Source organism: Trifolium pratense, linkage group LG3, assembly GCF_020283565.1.
Source record: "Trifolium pratense cultivar HEN17-A07 linkage group LG3, ARS_RC_1.1, whole genome shotgun sequence".
Lineage (NCBI taxonomy): Eukaryota > Viridiplantae > Streptophyta > Magnoliopsida > Fabales > Fabaceae > Trifolium > Trifolium pratense.
In genome coordinates this window covers 32,897,829-32,921,669 of record NC_060061.1, presented here as the reverse complement: position 1 = coordinate 32,921,669, position 23,841 = coordinate 32,897,829, and the positions used below count along the sequence as shown (strand labels likewise).

At 34.5% G+C, this 23,841-nt stretch overlaps 1 protein-coding gene and 1 long non-coding RNA gene across 4 annotated transcripts; both read right to left on the bottom strand.

Moving 5' to 3' along the window:
• Positions 1-390: 390 nt before the first annotated feature.
• LOC123917395 (E3 ubiquitin-protein ligase RKP) lies at positions 391-11,367 on the bottom strand. 3 transcript variants are annotated; one of them, XM_045969095.1, is made up of 12 exons: positions 10,930-11,221; positions 10,753-10,822; positions 8,891-10,480; positions 7,036-7,851; positions 5,443-5,603; positions 5,099-5,237; positions 4,811-4,894; positions 3,554-3,835; positions 3,326-3,457; positions 2,795-2,994; positions 2,332-2,536; positions 391-1,487 (listed from the first exon to the last, which is right to left on the bottom strand). In XM_045969095.1, the coding sequence occupies exons 3-12, from the start codon at positions 10,370-10,372 to the stop codon at positions 1,185-1,187; spliced, it is 3,804 nt and encodes a 1,267-aa protein (XP_045825051.1). In that variant the 5' UTR covers positions 10,373-10,480; positions 10,753-10,822; positions 10,930-11,221; the 3' UTR covers positions 391-1,184. The 3 variants fall into 3 exon arrangements, with proteins under 3 accessions (XP_045825051.1, XP_045825052.1, XP_045825053.1); XM_045969096.1 differs by lacking the exon at positions 10,753-10,822 and having other exon boundaries at positions 10,930-11,367; XM_045969097.1 differs by lacking the exons at positions 7,036-7,851; positions 10,753-10,822 and having other exon boundaries at positions 10,930-11,222.
• Positions 11,368-22,301: 10,934 nt separating this feature from the next.
• On the bottom strand, positions 22,302-23,823 carry LOC123912707. The gene is made up of 2 exons (XR_006811452.1): positions 23,595-23,823; positions 22,302-22,529 (listed from the first exon to the last, which is right to left on the bottom strand). It is a non-coding gene; the product is annotated as an uncharacterized LOC123912707 (long non-coding RNA).
• Between the last annotated feature and the right edge of the window lie 18 nt (positions 23,824-23,841).

The window sequence follows — 23,841 nt, the reverse complement described above, 5'->3', positions numbered from 1 at the left end:
AAATTTATTGAATAACTCATGTAGCTCAACCCGTGTTTTTGCTTTCTAGGCTCTAGCACCAGTCTTAAATTTTCAACAAATAAGCTCCGCTTAAAAATTATCACATATACTAATTTCTTAAATTTCAACCTTCATTTACTTTTCCTTCTTCTCACCTTTTTCCAAAACTAAAGTCATTAGAGTTTGAATTTGATGGTCACATAGGATAGAGGCAAAATAAAATAGTAATTATAAAAAATAAAAATATAATAAGTTGTAACTGATTTATAAAAAATAAAAAATACATCATATTTCTAAAGATTAAATATATGTTAGATCCCTGAAACTTTACATTGGTGTACTTACGAACAACGGTAGCATGTATCTTGCTGAAAAAAACAAACAGTAACATGTAAAACTTTTTTATTGAATAGAGGGTGTACTTGGCTGAAATTTAAAATGTAAATGATCTTATTATCAGTACAAAAGAATAATATGCAATATTTGAATCTACAATATTTCTAGCATTCAGTGAAAATGCATTGTATTAGAAGCATTTGCTAAACAATTTCTTAGCAAACCACAGCCACTTACTGAATACCCCTATTCTGTGGCTTGGAAAGCATTATTATACCTTTTGAATATAATTTTTAATGTGATCAACAAAGCTATGTGATCCCCCACTAACTTAAATTAGTACTGCATGCCCACATAGCATTTGTCACAAGGCAAATGTTTTCGATGATAACTGTACCAGCCATCTGAAAATCAATCCCCATGCATCTAATCTAACCATATTGTTCTACAGCTGAGTTTGATGTTGTGGCCATCCAAGCCAATCTATAGTAAAGTTGTCTTGCCGAAACAGAAACTATAAAGATTTTACTTGCCATTTACATCGCATATTTACAGCACAATACCCTCTAACATTACATACCCTACAAAATTCTTAATTCCCAGAAGGCGGTTTCTAGCCCGTATGAATAACTTAACCACCTCGAACAGATTAATTCTTACCCAACTATGAACTACCCCCTCTCCCAGCCTCCCTCTCACTTTCATTACTTTTCCCATCGTTTTCCCTTGTTCTGCTTTCCTCCAGCTCTTGCCGTTTCTCAAATACGAAATTCATAAATAGGCAAATAATCTGTTTCCGACCAACTCTCGTGAAACAGGAACAAAGCAAACCACAAAATATGAGCTCCTTAGCCTGTCTTCTCGTTAATTCTGCTAACATTTGTTACTGTAGCATTGCAAAAGAAACATCTTTGACAGTTCAAAAGATGCCTACTTACACAGCCATAACAAGACCTATGTAAACAAGGTGCAATCTGGGCATCTGCTTCACAAGCGTAACATATGCAGCATAAGTTATCATCCAGGTCCGTCGTATCTACAACGCTTTCCACTTCATCATGTTCAGACATAGTGCGGCAAGCAAGGAAGGTCAGAAAATTTTCTAGCTCCTTATACTTTCCCATGTATGCTTCCCCTCGGCATGATCCATCCTGGGAAATGAAACAGCAAAATGATGATAAACACGATTAGTTTCACAGTATAAACCTCACTCCAACAAACTAGAGTATATTTAAATCTTTGAAGATTGTGAAAACTGGAATCCTGACATGAACAGGAAAAAAATTGCTATATTTTTGACAACACTAATCATTTGAAATTCCAAATAAGACATCTGCTATTTTTTCAACAAATTGCTAAAACTATATTGGTCGCAAAGCAAACAAGATATCCGTGTTTAATAACATGATACAAGTCCAGAAAATGTGAAGGATTTGTACCAATAAAAGATCAATGTGATTCATAATGTAAATTCTAGTATTCTCAGAACTAATGTCTCCTTGAATATGTGTGGGAATGAGAGCTGAACTTTCCAGGTTGGGTTTTCAGTAATTTAGCATATAGTAGCACCAAGTTCAAATCGAAAAAAGCAAATTAGACCAATTGGAATTTTAAAAATGTAGAATAACGTGTGTTTTGCATCGACTTAGGTGTTCTACATACAAAGGCATTCTAAGTACTCCCTCCGTCCCATACTATAAGCAAAAAAAATTACATTTTCATGTCCCAAATTATAAGCAAAAAAACCAACTTTTTTCATTATCAAGATAGACTTTTACCTAATTTACTCTCTATCTTCTTTTCCCCATAATCAATAACCAATAAAAACTCTTTTTACACCTTCCCATGAAATTTATTTCAACAAAAACACAAAAAGTCATTCTTGAAATTATCATATTTTATTTCTTAATAAGTGTGGAAATATTTTTTTTGGTTATATTATGGGACGGAGGGAGTACTTAGGAATCAAAAACATAGACGGGTAGAACAACTAACCCAGTTATAATCCACAAGATATTGGAAACCATAAAGAACAGTCTCTGCACAATTCATGCTTAGAAAAACATCCACAAGATCATTGTTCTCTTGATACTCAACCAACTTAGTAGCATCCAATAAATTTAACATGATCCCTACGAGAGGTGCCAATATCATGCCTCGATTTACTTTTTCTGAAGATTGGTTATGCCGTCTAAGGGACCTGAAATTGAATATAAAAGAAATGCAACGTCTCAAAAATACCATTGACGGAAACTATTTTCAACAAAACCACATGGTTCCAAATTCTTAAGGAGAATCTTTTAAGGGTCGTTTTTGGAGATAGTAAAGTTGGACTATCAGTCTCCCAGGAGGCCAGGAAGCAATCCATATATGGAAGATGGATAAACAATAATTTAAAATAAATAAATAAAACTTTTGGTCTATAAACTTAAGTTTAAGTCGCATGCTTGTAACTTACAAGTCAAAGAACTCCGCATCGGCTGAAGAAGTAGTATGATTCAAGATAAATACAATCAACTCAGTTAACCTCCTTAGGTTTGTTTCTGGACCAGACAGGAATGCTTGAGGAATCTCATGAGTGCAGAACTCCAAAATCCTTGCAAGATTACATGAAAGATCAAATATGACACCACATTTCCTTTGTTGAAACTCCATTACCTGTGAAATAAGTGTATAGAGAATAAATCAGTGGAAATAACTACACATATATCAAAGTAAAATACCAGTAAAATATAAATTTGACCAGCAATCATTATGATAATAGAAACAAATTCAATAGTATTCATGCAAGATATCTTCCAAACCACCATACAAAGAATTAAAAAAAGTTGATAAAGGAGTGAGTATTTAAAACTTAAATCCCAGACCACATGTAGCATACATCGGACTATTACTTTCCAGCTACAGATTTCTAACTTAAAGCTGCCAGAATAAGAAGGCGGAAAGAAAACCAAGAACCAGATCCAATCAAGGACAAAAAAAATCATACCTGGTACTTCTCTTGCATTTCTCGAACAGAAACTGAAAATTCTGTCATGGCCCAGCTAAGTGTATTAAATAGACGGTTTAGAAAAGATGAAAATAATGCTTCATCATTTATGCAAGCTTCTTTTAGCAACCTCTGCATTGCATCAAGAGTCAAAGGGAAAAATTCGCTCTGGTGAGACATCAATCCAAACAAATATTACTTGGTAACAAAAAACCAGTTGATACATACTTGGAAAAGAATTGATGATGAAGATGATTCTCCATTCTTTGAAAAACTAAAACCAGAACCCTTGCATAATCGCAGAAGTATGTTTGTCACCGGGATCCAAGATCTGTTATCAAATGCTGATAATAAAGCTTTTGGCAACCTTTGGTTGGCTGCCTCGTTGCTCTCAAAAATTGCCAAATACTCCTTGTACTGCACCAGGACGGATATAGACTGCAGAAGAAGATCCCTGAGATCCGCACTTGATATCCTTGGATCATTGAAATGAGTAACTACAAAAGTGACCTGGTGAAAATGATATGCAAGCATAATAACTTAGAACAGATACTAGAAACACTCAAAACCTTGCTAAGGCAAGTTTATAGACATCAGGCATACTGCTATACAAATGACAGATTATTTTGTAATATTCATATGTAAGAAGGTAAATTCAACATCATGGCTTGTACAACATCCACTTTTGAACAAAATGTGTCTTTACTTATTCCAATCTGGTGAGACTTATCAGCAAAAACTAGTCAACAACTTAGGATGCACCCAACAAAGAATTACATAAAGCGGTAGAAGCAAGACAATGCAAGTAATGAAAGGAACTAACTCTAAGCTCGCATATAAGGCACTCATCAGGGTACACAGAGGGAGCTTCAGAAAAAAGACTTAATCTAAGAGGGAGCTTGAGGATTTCAAAGGGGCTGCATTAGGAATTAGATTTACGACGAACAGTCAGGCAGTAAATTAAAAACCAAAGAAAGAATTGTTGATTGTATTATATATCATGAGAATGAGGATTCACAGAGGAAAGTACTTCCTTCTGTGACAGATCCTGGCTCCTATAAAGAGAGTTATTGCTCTCTATCCATAACTAACAAATGAACAGAATCATTCACTATCCAATGACTTAATAATTGAAATAAAACAGATATGCAACTGCAAGAAAACAACACAGAAGGATTGAATGACCAAATTACCAAAGTACCAAATTACCAAATTACCAAAGTATTTCTAGATGCAACTATGTTAAAAGCTGCAAGTATTTCTAGATGCAACTATAAAGACATCATATTTCCTTAAAAAAAAAACTATAAAGACATCATATAAGACCTAAATATATATTTGAATAACACAAACAATTCCTCACAGTTCTGAAGATTAAAATCTCATTCACCCCGAAACCCAGAAATAAATAAATAAATATAAAGTATACATTTACTCCCAGAACAAGTCAAACATAAAAAATGAAGCAGAAATGGTGGAACATACAAATGAAACAAGTCCACGCTTGATCAAAATTGTGGACGGAACAAATGGAGGATCACTTTTCCGCAAGACATGAAAGCAATCAACCTGTATGAGAGACAAATGTTAGTACCAGGGTTATTTTTACCCCACAGTTATAGGAAACGAGGGAAGAAATAGTAATAGATGAATTAATATGCACTTAATTATATATGAGTCCAACAAAATATGTGATTCCCGATCTAAAATCTATGATGGATAATTGAATCAAAACTATTGCTAAATCTAAACTAATGGAAAATGCTTATTTACCAAAGCTTCCAGATAATATTCAGGGGTGTAGATAAATACGGAATCCATATTGCTAAGAACCAGTAGCAACTGGACAACCCACATGCACATTGCATACATTCCTCGTTGCTTCCATCGAGATAACAGAGAGATACGATACCTGTAAGCAAAAATATTGAAAATCAAAAGTAAGAATACAATCAAACTTTATATCAAATATCATCTCATAAAACCTGGTTAACAACGAGATAAGTAGAAGTTGAGAACATAAACTTATAATTAACCACTGCTACTGAAAATTTCAATCTAATACCATAAGGAAGGTGCTTGAAAAGAAAAAAAGCTACTTCATATGGTCATCTTACCAAGCACAATGCCTAACACAATCAATAACCTCTTCTCTATACTCATTACGAGTTTCTTTCAAATGCTTCAATTTTTCACCACAAGCTCGCTCCTTTATTTGTTTATCAACTTCCTCCAACATGGAGATTGATTGTACCTGATGAGTCATGTAGTACGATGACTGCAAAAATAGAAAGAATAACATTCAATGATATTCAAAATCAATTACATGATTGAAAATTTCAAAAACCACACCAACTAACACGAGGACGAGCAGAGTAGAGGTCTCAAACACTAGAGGAAGATTATCTTACCACTAGGTTAGGATTAATTGATACCAATGCATACAAAAATTAAAATTACACTATTATAAACAAATAACTTAGGTATCATCATTTTTCATAAAATTCACCTTTAGATGAAAACTGTATCATGCAAATCATGCTTGTAGAATTTTTACATTAAAGTTTGTTTAGCAATATAATTCTCTTCCTCTCATCTGATTTAAGAAAGAAAATGGTTTTTTCTAGCACATGCATAGGCATCATCATATCACAATTGCAATAACTAAGTTATAAAGATAATAACTATAGAAAAGGTAAAAGAGTATATTGTTCTCCTGCCGTTGCCGGTTCATGAATTTCGAAAACCTTCCCTTATGTTACAAATATACCACCCCATGCAGGTGAAAAACCAAAGACAAATGAAAAATCAGACATTTCTAAACTATGTGAGTGTAATTTAAGCAAACCTAGAGGGAGGTCGGTGTGATTTAATTGGAGCTAAGACTTCAAATGCATGTTTGGTTTTGATTAATTTGGGATAAAATTGTCCTTTTTTCAAAGTACAATAGGAAGGATTTTAACTATAAGCTGTTTTCAAACAAAATAAGCTGATACGAACACTCACAAAGTCTCGAGCTTAGTTTTAAATTCATTTTGAAAAATATTTTGAATGAGTATTGACCTTAAAAAATTAAATTAGCCCTAGCAGAGTGAAACCAATTATTATGGATTCGGGGACATCTAATATACAGGCCTCTTATTTGACAACAACTCCTTTAAAATTTCCTTTCTCTACCTTCAAAAAAAGTTGAGGAGCTTCTGAGAAATTCAAGTTACTATCCATCAAAACATGCCGCCCTTCGATCCTATTTATAGGATAGTTAGTTTTTCTTTTTTGTTCCTAAATATAAGCAACATAGTACATTTTATAGACTTTAATGAAGATGCATTGGTTTTACATTGTCATCCAATAAAAACCCATCATATTGCCATATAAGCCTATATTGTAACTGCTTTTGAAAAATAATTGTTAAATACTCAATTCTTATTAAACAACAATGTAAAACTAATTTACACCGACAATGCAGGTCCCCTAATCGCCATTTTATAAGTGTATTAATTATTGAAATTCTGTGTGCCTCTTATTCTTTAGTGAGTTTTGTTATAGCTAGAAATTCATCTTCCCTATGCAAGCAGCTTTCATTTAATAATTAACAGTTGTTAAGGGTATTTTTTGGAGAGAAAAAAGATGTTAGCATTATCTCCTTCGAATGTGCTTTCTTCTCTGTGTCTGTGATATCACAACAAATTTTGCCAGCATGATCTCACCTGCTTAAAATTTGGAGCAAGACCAACTTGATACAGCCACAACAAAGCATCGAGTAACTCTTCTTCTTGTAGCGTATCCATAAACATATCAGTATCCTTTGGTACAGATTTCAGATGGTGCACTTGGCGGTAACCATACTCGGGTTCAGATTGATCACTGGAACTTGGTTTATCTGTTATCTCATCATTCAAACTTCCATCACTGCATTCAGCAGCAACATGAGCAGGTCTTTCTGGAATAGAGCTACAGTGGGCCCGAGACCCTTTGGCCAGGTATTTAGCTGGAACCTTCAGATTCCTTGAAAATTCAGCATCATAACTAGAACAACAGCACGGCTTCTGTCTGGTTGAATGAGTCACTCTGATTTCTTCATTATCCAAGCAACCTTCATCCCATTGAACTACTTCCCTTTCATGATCAATTGCAGAGTGTAGCTTTGATAAATGGGTATAGGATCCCCCAAGCCTGGAAATATCAGTTCTATGAGGATCATTTTTTAAAAACAATTGTATGGGAAAACTTTGTTGACCGCCTCTATGAAGGAAACCAACATCTGCTTTGTAGCTCTTTAACCAGCCACAGATATCACCCAAGGCAAATCCTTCAGATAGAAAATGGAGCACAACTGTATAAATTGAAACAAGAACCGTATTGCTAGAAACTCCAGGTGGTGGGACATTTCTTTCTGCCCCTCTGTTCTTCAGTAGAAGGTTTTGTAAAAACGTCCTAAATACTGCTCCAGGTAATTGGGGAGGTGTTGTAGGAGGTATAAATTGTATAACTAAGCGACAGAGGTCCCGATGCTTCTCCTCAATCTACAAGTGGAAGAGGTATACTCAGAAAATTTAAGTAAGCTATGAAAGAAGCATCCAAGAGGGCAAAATTGTTTGCAGAATATTACCCTCAAATAAGAAAGAAATGTTATTCTTAAAAATTCAAAGAAACAACAATATAATTTCCATTATATTGTTAAATAATGAGCAAATTATCTATATGATAAAAATGAGAGGAAGTATTTGGCAAATTAAAAAAAAACTTTTAATTTATGGAAAACTCCAATGACAGAATGTTTACCATAACGCCTAACTCCTAATCCTTAGTCTCATGCTATGATCACATGGAAATATAATGGAGAAGATTATGACTTGAAAGTGAAAGTAACATCATAATGAACAAGAATAACAACTGAATGAAAATCACAAGGAAATACGTAAAATTCTCTTTACTATACTTATTAGATCAGCGGGTTAGATCAAAAAGTCATCTTAAGTTGATAAGTTTGACATAATACTCAGTGGTAAAGTTGTCCTATTTTCTATAATTTTCAGCAAGCTTTATGCATAAAAGACATGTTACCAGTTACTACATCCATTAACCAATATAGGAGGGGCAGTAATAAGATGCAGTATGACTGAACAAAAACATGTCTTGAGCAAAACAGAAGACTCCATCTAGGTACAATAAAAGAAAAATATGTTACTCTTTATTTTAACTTTAAAAGCACTCACCTGTTACTTACTACCATTGCACTACTGCATCAATCATAGCAATGCCATGGATAATTTTGATCATGTATTTGTTGATATTTAATATTATTGTAAATATATTCTAGAATATTCTTATTAGCATACTAAGCATTGCATAATCCATAGTACATACTATTCCTTTTGTAATTAATGCTCGTAATTGTAGAATCGGTTATATAATAGAATGTCCGTGATACTCTTGGAAACACGGTATTCACCATATGTCTCTTGTACTCTCTTATCTTTTTCCCTTTCAACAGTATGCAAAAAATTCACATCAGTTATAATAACTAAAAATGCGGATAGGTCACTGGGAAAAATAATATACCTTGCTGATTGATTCAGACAAAGCTGTGGTTGCCAACATCATGTTACTTTCACAACATGTATCTTCACATGAACCGGGCCACCAAACAGTGGGTATCATGGACTCAAGATCCTGCTTGTTTGGAGTTTTTTGCGACATAAAACCTTCAAACAGAAAATCAAAATCTGGTGATTTCCACCAAAGCACCATAAGTTCCTCCCGTCTTAGTAGATGACATGCCAATGCAAGGTAAGAATATGATCCAGAGTAAGGACATTCAGTTAGAACTAGTTGTGCCACTTTACAACCGCATGAAAGGGCGTTTATGATGTTTTCAAACAGCACATGTGATCCTTGAAATTGTAGCAGTACTTCAACTACTTTATCCAAGCTTGAATAGTCATGGGGTGCATGCAATTCAAAAACTTCAAACATGAAGGACAACAATGGACCCCAAACCATATACTCTGCATGTCCAACATCATCTTCAAGTATACAGAATAATTCCTCACATATAGCATACGAGACAGGACGAAATATTTCTTCCAATGAAACAAACCTTTTTGCTCTTCTCAATTTCTGAGCTAAAGAATGTTCAGCTCGTTCCACTGAATGCATGTCCAACAGCCTTGACCAGCACTGTAGCAATCGCGTGACAAAGTAGCTCTTGGAGGGAGGAGTCTGGAGAGGATGGTAGCCTTCAATTGGGTACTTGAAGGGTCGAGCCCCAAAGTTCAATTCACATCTTTCACCCTGGGAGAGAGAGATTGCTGGATGATAACCAAAACCAGGACCCATTTTTCGAACACCTTGGAAAGCCACCCCAAGTGAAATGCCATTCCTGTAGAATACTATTTCATCTCGTTCCAAATCTATGCAACATCCAATGACATCACCAACAACCCATGACTGACCATATGTCTCAGCATCATTGTTCCACTTGCTAACTCGTCTACCATCATAGGCATATGAATCCTCATCATCGCCAACACCTTTATGGTCAGTGAAAGGGCAAGAATTAGTGGCCCAACCAATCTGCTGTATGCCAGATGTTTCTAACATAACTTCATACATCCATTTTCCTTTCCAAACACATGTATTAGCCCGGACACTACTGAACATTTCCAAGCTCTCTATAAGAAAAGGTGGTTTGACAATTTTAATATCACCGCATATGGTGTATTCTTCTAAGCCTACAACATCTGGTCTACATATCATATCTTTTTCACTAGAAGAATCACCCGAATTTGCATTATATCTTGAAAAAAGATTCCTAATGACAGAACGAATAAAACTGCTGTCAACCGGACCATCCAACGAACTTAATGATCTGTTGGGAAGACCAAACACATATTCTAGCGTTCTTTCCACAGACTGTTCACCCAAATCATCACAGCAAGAAAGAAGTCGAGTTTTCGGCAAATTCTTCTTACTATCCTCGTCATTCAATATAACAGCCAGACCAGCTGAAAACCCTCCAAGACGTGGACTATCTTCAGCCATTTGTGAACAGACAAAAAGACACTATCCCTCAACTAGTCCCAAACCAGCTGAAAGCTTTTTCCAATTTCAAATTCCTCTCAACCGTCGAAAACTCAATAATTGTGCTTGCTAATACACATATTCATGATCCATGTTACAAACAAAATCATAAAATCACTAATATGAACACACAACACCAAAATCAAAATCTACAACAAATTAACAAGAATGAACACAAATTCAAAAACAAACAACAAATCTACTTGTTGTCTAGCCATATCTAACAAAAAAATAACAAATCACAAAATTCCCAAAAAATAGAAGGAAAAAACAAATAAGAAATGAATTTTTTTGGGGATTACAATAAGAAATGAATTTACATATCACTGATATCAGCTTACTCGGAATAGATGAAAGATTGAAGATTTGATGAGAAAATTTTAGAAATTGAGAATCAACGAGAAATTGAACCTAGAAGCATAAAGCGTCCAAATAAAATGAAAAAAACTTTAGAGGTGATAATATTAATTAATCAATTGATTAATTAATTAATTAAAAAAAAAAAAAGAGATACTTACAGAAAAGTTTGATTTCATAGTGTAGATAAAGGAAAAGGCGGCGGAAGAAAGCTAGGGTTTTGGAAGCTCCATTGTTTATGATTGGATTCCATTTTTTTTTTTGTGACAGTAACACTGTAACAGCAAATTTGAGAGAAAGGAAAAAAACGTGGAAGAATTTTCGAGGGAGAAGTTGAAGTATTTGATTGATTTTTATATGATTAAAAAATGGAAATGAAAATGACAAAAATGATAAATAGTGTAACGAAAAAACGAATCTGTTTATTTTTGTTTGAGAAATGATTTTTGGGCAAAAAGTTTGGGGAACGAAGCAGGCGGCGAAAAGACGTTTGCGCTGAGTCAAACCCTAGCGCGAATGGAGTAGTGACTGACACGTGTCGAAAAGTGGGTGATATAACCGGTTGAGTTGGTGACTAGGATAATGAGTTGACGTGTACTGGTTATTGGAATCACAGGGACCATCCGTTGTTGGAAATTGGAATCGGTATGGTGGATGGACTGTGTGTGTGGATCAAATAATATTCTTTTTTTTCTATTTTTTCCTTGTGAAGAATAATGTACTATCGCATACTCCTATCCTATATTATACTATGTTCGAACCTTGTACAATTCTCTAGTCATTATACCATTTGATCAAAAAATAATTGTATTTATTGTTTTTGTAAGCATAGTTCAATTAGTAGAGATATTATAGGATTGATGTTTAAAATCATGATCTCTCACTTATTCATTTTAAGAGGTAAATTTTTAGTCATTAGAATACTTAGAAAAAAATGTATTTATTTAGTTAAAAAAAGTAGTATTTAAACCCACTTGGGGTTGGTCGAGTGGTGTTGGTTTGGGCCCTTGGAGTATGCTCCTCTCAAGGTCTCATGTTCGATTCCCACTGGTGCCAATTTCGGTGGGCTAAGTCCATACAGAGCAAAAAAACTCTGGCTTTAAATGGGCCCCCGCAAGTGGGCGGTGAGATTGGTCCTCTTGAATTAGTCGGTCCTAAGGTCGGATACCAAGTTTTCAAAAAAAAAAATAATAGTATTTATACTACTAAATATACTTTTTTTTTTACAAAACTACTAAATATACTTTAAAAAGAAAATAGTCCAAAATATTTTTTTCAACTCAATTAATAAAATAATTTATCCATGCGTTGGTGAAACTTGTAATACGACTAACAAATTACTCCCTCGGTCCCATTTTAAATGACTCATTTGACCATTCCACACACTTTAAGAAAAATGCATAAATAAAAGAGAGAGTTGTACAATTACTAAACTGTCTTTACCTTTTTCATTACTAGTAGTAATGATTAAATTGGTTGAGTATGTCACACATAAACATGAGCTCACATAAAGGGTAAAATTGGGAAAATGACTTTGAAAGTTGTATAGGTCATTTATTTTGGAACAAATCAAAGTAAAAAAAAAGGTCATTTAAAATGGGACGGAGGGAGTATATAACTAGCTGCAGTGAGAAACTATGTTTTGAACGAGAAGTAAGTTGCAAGATAGACTTTTAGAAACTTTTTTGTATATTTTTGTGCAAGATATAAATTAAAGTCTCAAAATGTAACAACTAAAAATATACATTTTGATATCTGACTTGAATATGCAACATGGTTAAAACTCTTAAAAGAAAAGTTTGTCAACCATTTGAATCTTATAAAATTTGAGAGATTAATCTCTATAGTTGCACGTATAGGATACCAATTTTATTGTATTTTAAAAAAATAAGGTTGTTTTAGCAACGATGGGAGTGGCTTTGATACCTTTAATCTAATTCTAAATTGGCGTTTTTTTATAAGCAAATTGTTAATATATTATAATGTTATGTTAATTTTTCGTCTTGTCCATGACACACAAAATTGGTGTTCCCTTGGTTTTCTTACAATGAACATAATTTATGTAAAACATTTTCTAAGAAGTCAACTACATGTGATGTTCATGTTCCTTCCTTTAATTGACTATTGTGAATTATGAATTAAGTCACAAGACAGTGATGAAAAGGGAGAATCTTCTTGACAATAGAAGAACAATTTAGAAAGTTAATAAAGTGAAATGATCAACTCATGGAAGGCAAGTGCTCTTTATAATTGTGGGAAGATATGTTTGAACACATTCCACATTTGACAGGAAGCACTACAGTAGTGACACTATAGCTAGCTAGCATTATGTTTGTTTCCTATATCACCCAAAGTGTGTGATGCTCATTTGGACGGTTAAGGTTTCTCATTTGCTTTTTATTCTGTTATCTCAGTGAATTCGAAAAGTGCTATGCTACAATCATGTCGTCAACAAATTTTCGACTATCTAATCTTAATTGACGGTTTCGATATGATAACAAAATTTTATATTGACCAAAAATTAAAAAAAAAACTATTTTAAGGTTGAAACTGTTTGATCTTGAACAGACGGTTCTCAACTGCACTTAATCTAATTCCATTATTTTCCAGTAGTAGTGTGATGTGGCTCAATAATCTCTAGAATTGGTTGTTGTAAAATTAATTAAGTTGCAAACACACTTCAATACTAGAGTGCATATTTGAATCCATAATTCTCTATTTTTAACCTCTATTTTGCGTTAGCACAGTTGCTCACATTATGTGCAACCGGTTAGCGGTGGGGAGGATTGACAGAGGTGGATAGTTTTTGTAAAGACTTTAGTTGAATCATGTGCTATCTAAGGTTGACATTTTTTATGGAGTTGTTATTAGCAAAATTGCCAACACGTGCAACGTTGGCTAGTAGGGGAGTCATATCAGATTCTCTTTAAGCTTTGTTATGCATTTTGTTTTAGAGATATTGAACATCTTAACTTATAACCATGCGTGTGTTTTTTTTTTGAATTTAATTTATACGCACCATCGGTGTAAAGTTATTTTGCACATGCGTCCAATAATAAACCGACACATCATGTATGGTCATTAAAAACAAATGATGTGTCACATTCATTAAATGATGTGGCAACGCGTCATTAGATGTATGTGTAAAAATAATTTACACCGACGGTACACAACAATTAAACTCTTTTTTTTTTTACCATGTGTTTTTTCAATTGCTGCTTCTCGCAACAAGTATGAAGGAAATCTTTTTTGTTGGATGCACGTGGATATCATTAACTTAGAAGAAAGATGGAGTCATTTCATTTTTGTTTGGTTCGTTGGTGGAAAATAATATAGGGCCAAAAATTCGTCATTTGATTCTTTTTCTTTTAATGGCAAATATATTAATAATTTGATCTCTGCACAAGACGAATAAAGACTGGTAAAGAAGGAAGTACATAATAACAGTGCTATATATATGCGGACATCGAAAATAAACACCAAAAAACAAAACCCCACATAAACTAAGTCTTCCTCCTAATCTCATAATCAAGAACAAAACCCCACCTAATCAAGGTCTTCCTCCTAATCCCATAATTATGAAGGCACCCTAAAGTTTCCATGCCACCAGTGAAGACAACCCAGCCCAAAAAGTTGTCACTAGAAACCAACTCCCAATCTCGAATCAAAAGTGATCGACCAAGAATCCAAATAACAGCTCCGTGAGGCAAAGGGTGGGAATAGGCCAGGCCAGGCCGGCCTACTGGTGCCTATGAACTAGCCTACGTAGGCCTAGGCCAGGTCAGCCTATGTCTTTAAATAGAGCAGACCAATGATTTTTTATAAGCCTATTTAGCTAAAAAGGTCAGGCCACATACCATTAAAAAAGTCTTTGAGGCCACCTAGCTATTTAAATTAATATGAATACTATTTTTACTACGATTATTATTTATATATTAAAATATGTATTTTGATTAAATTATAGATATATTAACTTTTTAAGTAGTTTAAGTTTATTAATCCACATTAGTTTTTAACATATATAAATGTATTATTATAAACTAGAATTAAAATACGATGACATATATAGTCAAATTCTCTAAAATATCATGTTAAATATCAAAATGAACACTGATTTATTAATTCATAAGTATATTTAAAAATAAATATAATTATTTATTTAAATATGTTCATATGAAATAGGTTTTAAAACAGACTAACAAGCCACATCAGGCTCTCAAAAGGTCAAATCCAGGCCTAAAAATTAAGCATATGATAGGCCACATGTCAGGCCCATGCCTTCGATTTTTTGACAGGTCAAACTCAGACTTGATAAAGTCTGGCTCAACCAAGCCTATTCCCACCTCTGGTCGAAAGACAATGGTAGAAACATAACATAGTCAGACAAGTCCCAACTTGAAGCTAGTATACACTCCAAAACCCTCTAAATGACAGCAAACCGACAGAGACCCCACCACGAGGGTGTAGTGTCGAAACAACCACAACCAAACACCTAAAAAACAGACACGACCCAAGGAAACAGTCACCACTAGGCGGTAGAGGTCAACTAGAGACAAAGACTCCTGCAAATCTCAACAGATTTAGAACAATCAAAGAATCAGATACCCAGATAACCAACCACACGCAACAACAACCGAGGATTACAAATCAATCGACACCGTTGTGGTAGAGGTTCAACCAAAGACCATGAATCCTGCAAATCTCAACAGATTTACAAAACAATCAGCAATTCAGATATCTGACAAACCAACTCACACGCGACAGCAACCGAACCACAACCGACTAGAGACACCACCACAAAGAACAATAACAAAGAGGCCAAGAACTAAATCTCCTCATTCTCATATCCAAAACACACACACACATAAACATAAAATTCGTCGGAGACACAAAACCCAAAACACAACCTCTAATAACGATGAATAGATAACTGAAATAGAGCAACAGAAACATGACGGTGGTGCGATGAGTTCTGACTGGAAACAAAGGACCAAAGGAGGATCACCACCGCGAAGAACAACCAAAGGACCAGAACAAGAACGAAACAACAACAAGCACGAAACAGGACGGAAAAAGAAACAAGAATTCGCAGGAAAACAACAGAGCGAAACATAATAACCAAGCACGAAAAAAAAAAAATACTTCCTGTGTACGAAAATTTATCATTTTTACTACTCCCTCCGTAACACTTTAAATGCAAATTTCACATTTTTAGGTTCATTGCATAATTAATGTATCTAAATCATAATATAGTTCAAATACATTAAATATACAATAAACCTAAAAATGTAAAATTTGCTTATAAAACGTTACGGAGGAAGTACTACTTAAGTAGGATGACTACTCGTTATAGTTATGTATCCAAATCCATATAAATGGTTTTAGATTTGGTTTGTCAGAATATCCGAATATGCATAGGCTAAGAGCATCTACAATGGGAGAATTTAACATGAGTTGCTTGAGTTGTTTTTTGTGGGTCCAAATTGCCACATAGGACCTAAGCAACTCATAAGTAAGTTTGACGAGTTTTACTCCAATGGCAAATTCAATAAACAATGCATATTTGACCCCACCAATTTATATTATTTTATTGTCACTTATTTTTATTTATTTATTTATTTTTATAATATTTTCATTGAAGCATTCAACCTTGGAACACTGCACACCACACGTTTTTTCTTCCATACTCTCTATAGGGGTCTCTGAAAAATCCTTTGGTTAAACACTCTCCTTCTTCAATTACTCTCTTCTCTGTTTAACCTGCTCAGTCTCCTACAACCTGCTCTGACACAAAGCATTGGAAAGGAACATAATATTCATTTGGGTAAGATGGATGCTAATCAAAGCTATCATTTATGTCACTCCACATGCATTTACACTTCTCTCACCGAACCGTCTCAAATCCAAATACGTACCATCAATCCCAACCACCGTCAGCCGAGGTTACACTTCTCTCACCGAACCGTCTCAAATCCAAATCCAAACACGTACCATCAATCCCAACCACCGTCAGCCACCTCTACCCCCCCCCCCCCCCCCCCCCCTCAGTTCTTCTTCTCTCCGGGAGCCCGACTACCTTCTCTATCTACAGCCTCCAACACCAAGGTAATTAATAAAAAAAAATGTAGGCAATGGGCTTTGTTTATGGTTTATTTTGAATCTGGATTCATGGGGTTGAATGAAATTTGAAACTTAGAATTTCTGTTGTCAAATGTAGGTTTTTTTTAGCAATGGGCTTTGTTTGCCTTTGAAAGAGGAAAAACAGTGTTTATCCGACTTTGAATTTTCTATGAAGAACCCATTAAACGAAAATATGAGTACGAAGAAGAAAAAACAAAGCACGAAAAAGAAAGAAAACACACATGACTATCGAGATCCGCCGCTAGAACCACTCCATGAAGGTAGTCACCACACCAAATTTGGCCAACAATATACCATACCAGAACAACCAACCCAAATCTAGTAAAAACCAAAATCGCAGATCCTTGAACGTGGAGGCTCATCGGAAGGACGGTTTCGCGATGGTGCAGAGTGTTGAGCTCGTCGCACCACCGTCCAAGGTGGTTACATTGTATCAATGATGATTTGAATTTTAGTGTTGGGGTGGCGGCCAAAAGGTTTAGAGAGAAGAAAAGGAAATTTGAAAGTAAGAGAGAGAGAGAGAGAGAATTTTTTTTTATTAATTCGTCATTTGACTTGCCTTACTACAGTAGGAGTCTTTGCCATATTCGTAATAATATCATTTTAGGGTAGGGTTGAGAAAAAGGAGACAACCCGCCCGAAAAACTGAGATAAAGTTGGGGTGATGTGGGCTGGTTGTGTTGGGTTTCAGGTGAATAAATGACCAAATTCAGTTCAGGGTGGATTAATAAAGTTGAGTCCGGTTCTAAAAAATTAAACTAACGATTTCCCGGACCCGTCCAATATGTATATCTATTTATAGTCTATATATATATAAGCCATTAATCTCCTATTAGAAGCAATGAAATTTATTGTGAGAAGCAGAGGCCGTTGTTTATTGAAAAAAGGAGAGGTGCTTGATGCATCATTATTAATAAAGCTATGAAGAGGTTGAAACACATACAATACCTACCATCACTACAACCGTAAGACACAACAACCTACTTAATGTATTCAATTATATATCAGAAGAAATGAAGTTTATTGGGAGAAGGAGAAATGCTTGATGCATTATATAAACGCTATGAAGAGTAGCAAACACAACATCACAACACATAAACAAAACATACATGCTTCAAACTCCAACTACGGAATCCCACACCAGAACTCATGACATATTTTCTTTTCGTTCTTTTTTTTTTGTAACCATCATCAATTCAACTAAAGGGGAACCTATAGTTCCTGTTCTGTTTATATTCGGAGACTCTATTGTTGATGTCGGAAATAACAACAATATTATTACAGTAGTTAAATCAAATTTCTTTCCATATGAAAGGGATTTTGTGAGTCATTTTTCAACTGGAAGATTCTCCAATGGAAAACTTGTTGTCGATTTGGCATGTATGTTTTCTTTCTCTCTAAATTTTCATTCAAACAACGTATTTTTCCTAATTTATTATTGTCGACATGTAACTTTTTTAAAAATGTTTCTTTTATAGTTGATTTTTAGGGTGTGTATACGAGTTGGTTTTTAGAGGATCTTAGAGAATGGAACATTGGAGAATTAAGTGTGTGTATATATATACACACACACACACATAGAGAGAGAGAGGGGTAAATTCTAATATGAACCAATTCATCAAGTGGTCCATGACATGGACCAGTCATGAATAACATTATAACGAATACGAATTTTATAAAATCCACCGTTTGATTGAAAGTTTATATAATATAGATCATCCATAGAAAAATTTAGAAAAATTGAAAATCATTTAATATGTTATTGAGACTCATCAATATTAACGGTTTATTAAATACTGTAAATCTTGATGTGTCTCAATAACATATCAAATATGTATTTCCTCTAATGAAACTGCTTGAACCCACCCGCGTAACTCGTCTTCAACACAACTCGCCACCAGCTCAAACCGATGCCTTGCACGTTGGGAATGAATGCACATTTTCCATCGTCGGTTTCATTTTAGATGGCCAACTTTTGAATCGAACCCCGTTCGTATTCGTCTGATGCTCAACCCTAGTTTTGGGGAGCTTTGTCGAGCTTATCATCTATTGTGGAACAAATTATGTGCCTTAATTAGTGGTTTTGGTTTCTAGGTAAAAGTGAGAACAATGCTTCTTATGCTTTTATGTTGATTGATGTAATAATTTGTTTTTGGGCTTTGTTTCAAGTTTACTAAATCTTTTCGTAGGTATTTAAAAATCACATTTTTGGTCGGCATTTAAATATTCTCAGGAAGCTTTATAATAGTGAAGTTAGTAGATTTGGGGGAAAATTTTTCCCACCATTTTCTTTTTTGATGAATCTTTTATACTATAGAATAAAATTTAATAAACTTGTAATCAAGGTTTTAAAAAACGGTCCTGTACCGTGAAAACGGGCGTTACAAAACGCTATTTCAAGTGACCTATACCGTTTTTTAAGGTTTTAAAGGTGAGAAAAAAAATCACAGCCGAAACGCCGTTACGAACGATACGAAACGCCGTTACAGCCGCGAAACGCCGTTACGGCCGCGAAACACCGTTACCAACGTGAAAAAGCAGAAAAAATGTTGAACAGAATCAGAATCTTACACTTTTACTTTTACCAGACCAGACACCAGAGTACCTCTCTACTTTCTTATCACAATTTCACGTGCTTCCTTCTTTCTTTCCTAATCCTCTCCTCTGTCCATGCTTCTTTCTTTCCTCTCCTCACAAACAATTTCACAGCCTGTGTTCTTTCCTCTCCTCTGTCCATGCTTCTTTCTTTCCTCTCCTTTGATCTGTGCGTGATTGCAAGCTGCTGCTGCTGTGCTTCGGTGCTTCCATCCCACCAACAGGTAACTAATAACCTTTTGTAAACTATTGTGTTGTTTGTAAATGGAAAAGATTTGAGATGGGAAGAAAGAAAACAAATTGGAATTTGTGTTGTTTGTAAATGAAAAAGATTTGAGATGGGAAGAAAGAAAACAAATTGGAATTGGGGATTTTTTTTTAATGCGTGTGAGGGGGGTGGGTGAAAATGTTGAGAGGTAGTTGTGTCTCTCACTGACTTAAGAGTAGTGGTGAATAGTGATAGTGATTTTTTTGGTTAAAATTGGTTTTTTTTTTAATCAGCAATAATTTATTGATAATAGTCACCAAAAACATAAGATATGTTTAAGGAGGCTAGGTAACAACCCACTATAAAAAAGTGGTAACAAAAAAGGCACAAAACAAGGCTAATGATTAGTGAATAGATAAATAGAGTTAAAAATCTTAAGATAATAAGACTAAATTAGATTTTGATTATACTAAAAATTAGATCAAAGTATTCTTTATTAATTTACTTACTTGAGTAATTTTTTTAAATTAAACTATAAACTATTTGTAGGTTGGTTGAATAATGCCTCGAAGAGAAGAATTACCGGTAGAAGAAGAAGAAGAACGATTTCCAATCGGTAGAGCACAAGGTGCTCCGAGTGATGACATTGGTTGGCATTTTGCTAACATTCTACAAGGCGTAAATAGAAACACCATACAATGTAAACTTTGTGACAGAGTAATAACCGGTGGAATAACTCGGTTGAAGGAACATATTGCACACTTTCCCGGAGAAGTCAAAGGTTGTGGTAGAGTCACACAGATTATTAGGGAAAGTATGATGCAGCTTTTATTAGACAATAAGGCAAAGAAAAATGATTCACGAAAAAGAAAGGAAGAATTTGTCTCACTTTTAAGAGGAGATAACAATGTAAACCATGAAGATTTAGAGGAAGAGGAGGCTATTAGACAAGCAACACATGAAAGCATGAGGTCGCATAGACAATGGCAAGACGGACAAAGATTTCCTGGAAGTGGCATTGGCAGTAGTAGTAGTAGTGGTGTAGGTGTAGCTTCATTTGGACATCAACGAAGGGATCTTAATCAAAGAATGCGAAATGTAGATGTTGATCTAGAGAGAAGTAAGAGTATGAAGCAAACAAAGGTTAATGTAGGAGTGTTGAAAAATGCGCGGCAAAAGTTAGCAAAGGCATTATCTAAATTGATAATACATGAACGTTTGCCTATAAACTTGACCACTTCTCCTTGGCTGCATAACTTGTTAAACGAAGCTGCAAGGTTAGGTCCAGGTGTTAAATGTCCTTCTCCTTATGAGATTTCAGAGATATACTTGAACGAAGAATGTAAGGATATGCAAAAGTATATAGATACATTAAAACCATTCTGGGAAGAGAGGGGGGTGACTATAATGTGTGATGGTTGGACAAATGGAATAAATCACATGCATATCATGAACTTTTTAGTATATTGTAGTCGAGGAACAGCGTTCATAAGGTCTATTGATGCCTCGGATGTTACCAGTAGAAACACTGAGTATTACTTTAACTTGCTTGACAAAATGGTTGAAGAGGTGGGAGAATAATATGTTGTTCAAATTGTCACTGATAATGAGGCAGCATTGAAAGCAGCTGGTTTAAAGTTGATGGAAAAGAGACCTACTCTTTATTGGTCTCCATGTGCAGCTCATTGTTTGGATTTGTGTTTAGAAGATATTGGGAAAAAGTCAAATGTCCAAAGAGTGCTTGATGAAGCAAAAAAGGTAACTTTGTTTATATACAATCATATTTGGACAGTAAGTTTGATGAAGAAATATACAAATGGCAAAGAACTTATTCGTCCAGCGATCACTCGTTTTGCTACACAATTTTTGCAACTTGAATCAATTGTTAAAGAGAAGCAAGGTTTGAAGGCTATGTTTGATTCTGATGAATACAAGAATTCTAAATATGGAAAAGACAAATCAGGAGGAGCTGCATATGAAGCAAAGAAAATTGTGATGAGTAAAGAATTTTGGAATAAGGCAACTGAAATACTAAAGGTATTTGAACCGATTGTCAAGGTCTTGAAGTTGGTGGATGGTGATGTTAAACCAACAATGGGATTTCTTTATGAAGCAATTGATAGAGCCAAACAAGCTATTGAGAAAAATTGTCGCTACCACGCTTATTATAATTCAATCACTACAAGAAAATAAGTGCTTTGCGATGGTTAAAATTGCAATTTGCGACAGTTGAAACTGTTGCAATTGTACATTTGCGACGGTTGTCAAACCGTTGCTGATTTGTGTGTCGCAAGTGAACTTTGCAACGGTTCTAAAAACCGTCGTAACAACCGTCGCAATTGATGTTGCAACGGTTGCAAACCGTCCCTACGTTTTTTCCCACAAAACACTGGATTTAATAGCAGAGGTTGCAACGGTTATAAAACCGTCGCAAATTTTTATTTATTTTTAAATATTAATTTAAAACATATTTTATTCTTTTTTTTACTAAAATATTTTATTCTTTTTAATGGCTTAAATAAAAGTTACAAACAAATATCAATAACTTAATCTCATTTATATAATTCATTCAATAGAGAGAACATCCACACATCAAGTACTTGAAACTCCAAAAGAATAAAAAAGTTATGTCGTTCAAACATTTAAAAACTAACGCATAAACATTAGTAAAATGGCTAAACATACAAAACATTACATCAAAATAAGTTCACAAAACAACTAAATATTCTCTGGTACGTGATGTTGCTTCATGATCCTTAATTAGTGCTAGCTAGACTCGGAACGTCTACCATTTCTTGACTCTTCTAATTTAGTTACCTGAAGAAAAAAAAACACAAGTATATATTAGGATACTTAAAAAGAAAAACAAAAACAAATGGAACTGCACTGATTGACTTAGTCTTAGTCCATGACATAATTCCACAAGATAATAGTTGCTTCAACCATAACATAATAGCATCTCTTTTTTAAGCTCGTCAAATAAATGAACTCATAACAGAATAGCGGTGCACCCATACATTATCTCCATTTAGCATATAAATCAACTAAAGAAATACCAAAGCAATCCCTATAATGCATTCAATACCTACATCATGCTAGTAAGTCCCTTAATGCATTTAATACTTCATTAAAATTTATCTACTAATCTTACTACCATACACACCTCACATGTAACACAACTCAATGACGCTTCACAAACTAAATAAGATTAAAAACATAAAGCTTCTTAAAGATAAACTAGCATCTATGATCTAACTAATAATCATTCTTGAACTCAACCAAACCAACAAATAGAACTAACAAATAGAAAAACTATGTGCTAACTAAGGCTTAATTCTATTGGGTTCTATCAGGTTCAAAACACGTTGTTGGGATCGGGTGTGTTGATTTTTCTGGTGTGGTTTTATCTCTACAGCTATGTCATGTTTAGAGGATGAGGTTTTTTTTAAAGAATTTTTTGTTCTTGTAGTGGCTGCAGTGCATTGCTCTTGGTTTTGGTTTGTGCAGTGGTTGCGTTCTACTTATGGCTTAGAGGATAGCATCATGTATGATGTTAGGTTTTTTCTAACTTTGGCTTAGCTTTTTAAATAGCTATAGATCATGAATTAGATGCTACACCCAAAGTCCATCAGCACACGCACATCACACCTCCTAGTATAATCATTGTCTGATGAAAATCAAAGGGTGATCCTCCAACATTGTTTTCCTCCAAAACTCCTAAAAGGCTCTACTATATGAAGACCTTTGCACTCGCGAGAATGAACAAAAATAAGCATTGTGACTCGCAACTTCATAAGAATCATATGCAGCATGGTTTACACAAGCTGAAGTTGATACATTGGCATTACTTGTATAAATTGGCAAAGTATGAATTCACAATACCTCATTACTTGTAAACAGTTTCCCTTGATCTACTGCTACTATTACATATCCAAATTATATATCTCCTAAGCAGTGATACCTGAAACAAGCAAATTTTATAAAAGAAAATTAGTAATATGCAATAAATTTTATGTGAACGTCTTATCATATTTCAGTATCTTGTCATACTACGATATGTTTTCGGGATTGAACGAATTTGAAGATGAATCTAAAAAGGATTAAGGATTGAACGAACCTGAAGCTCGAA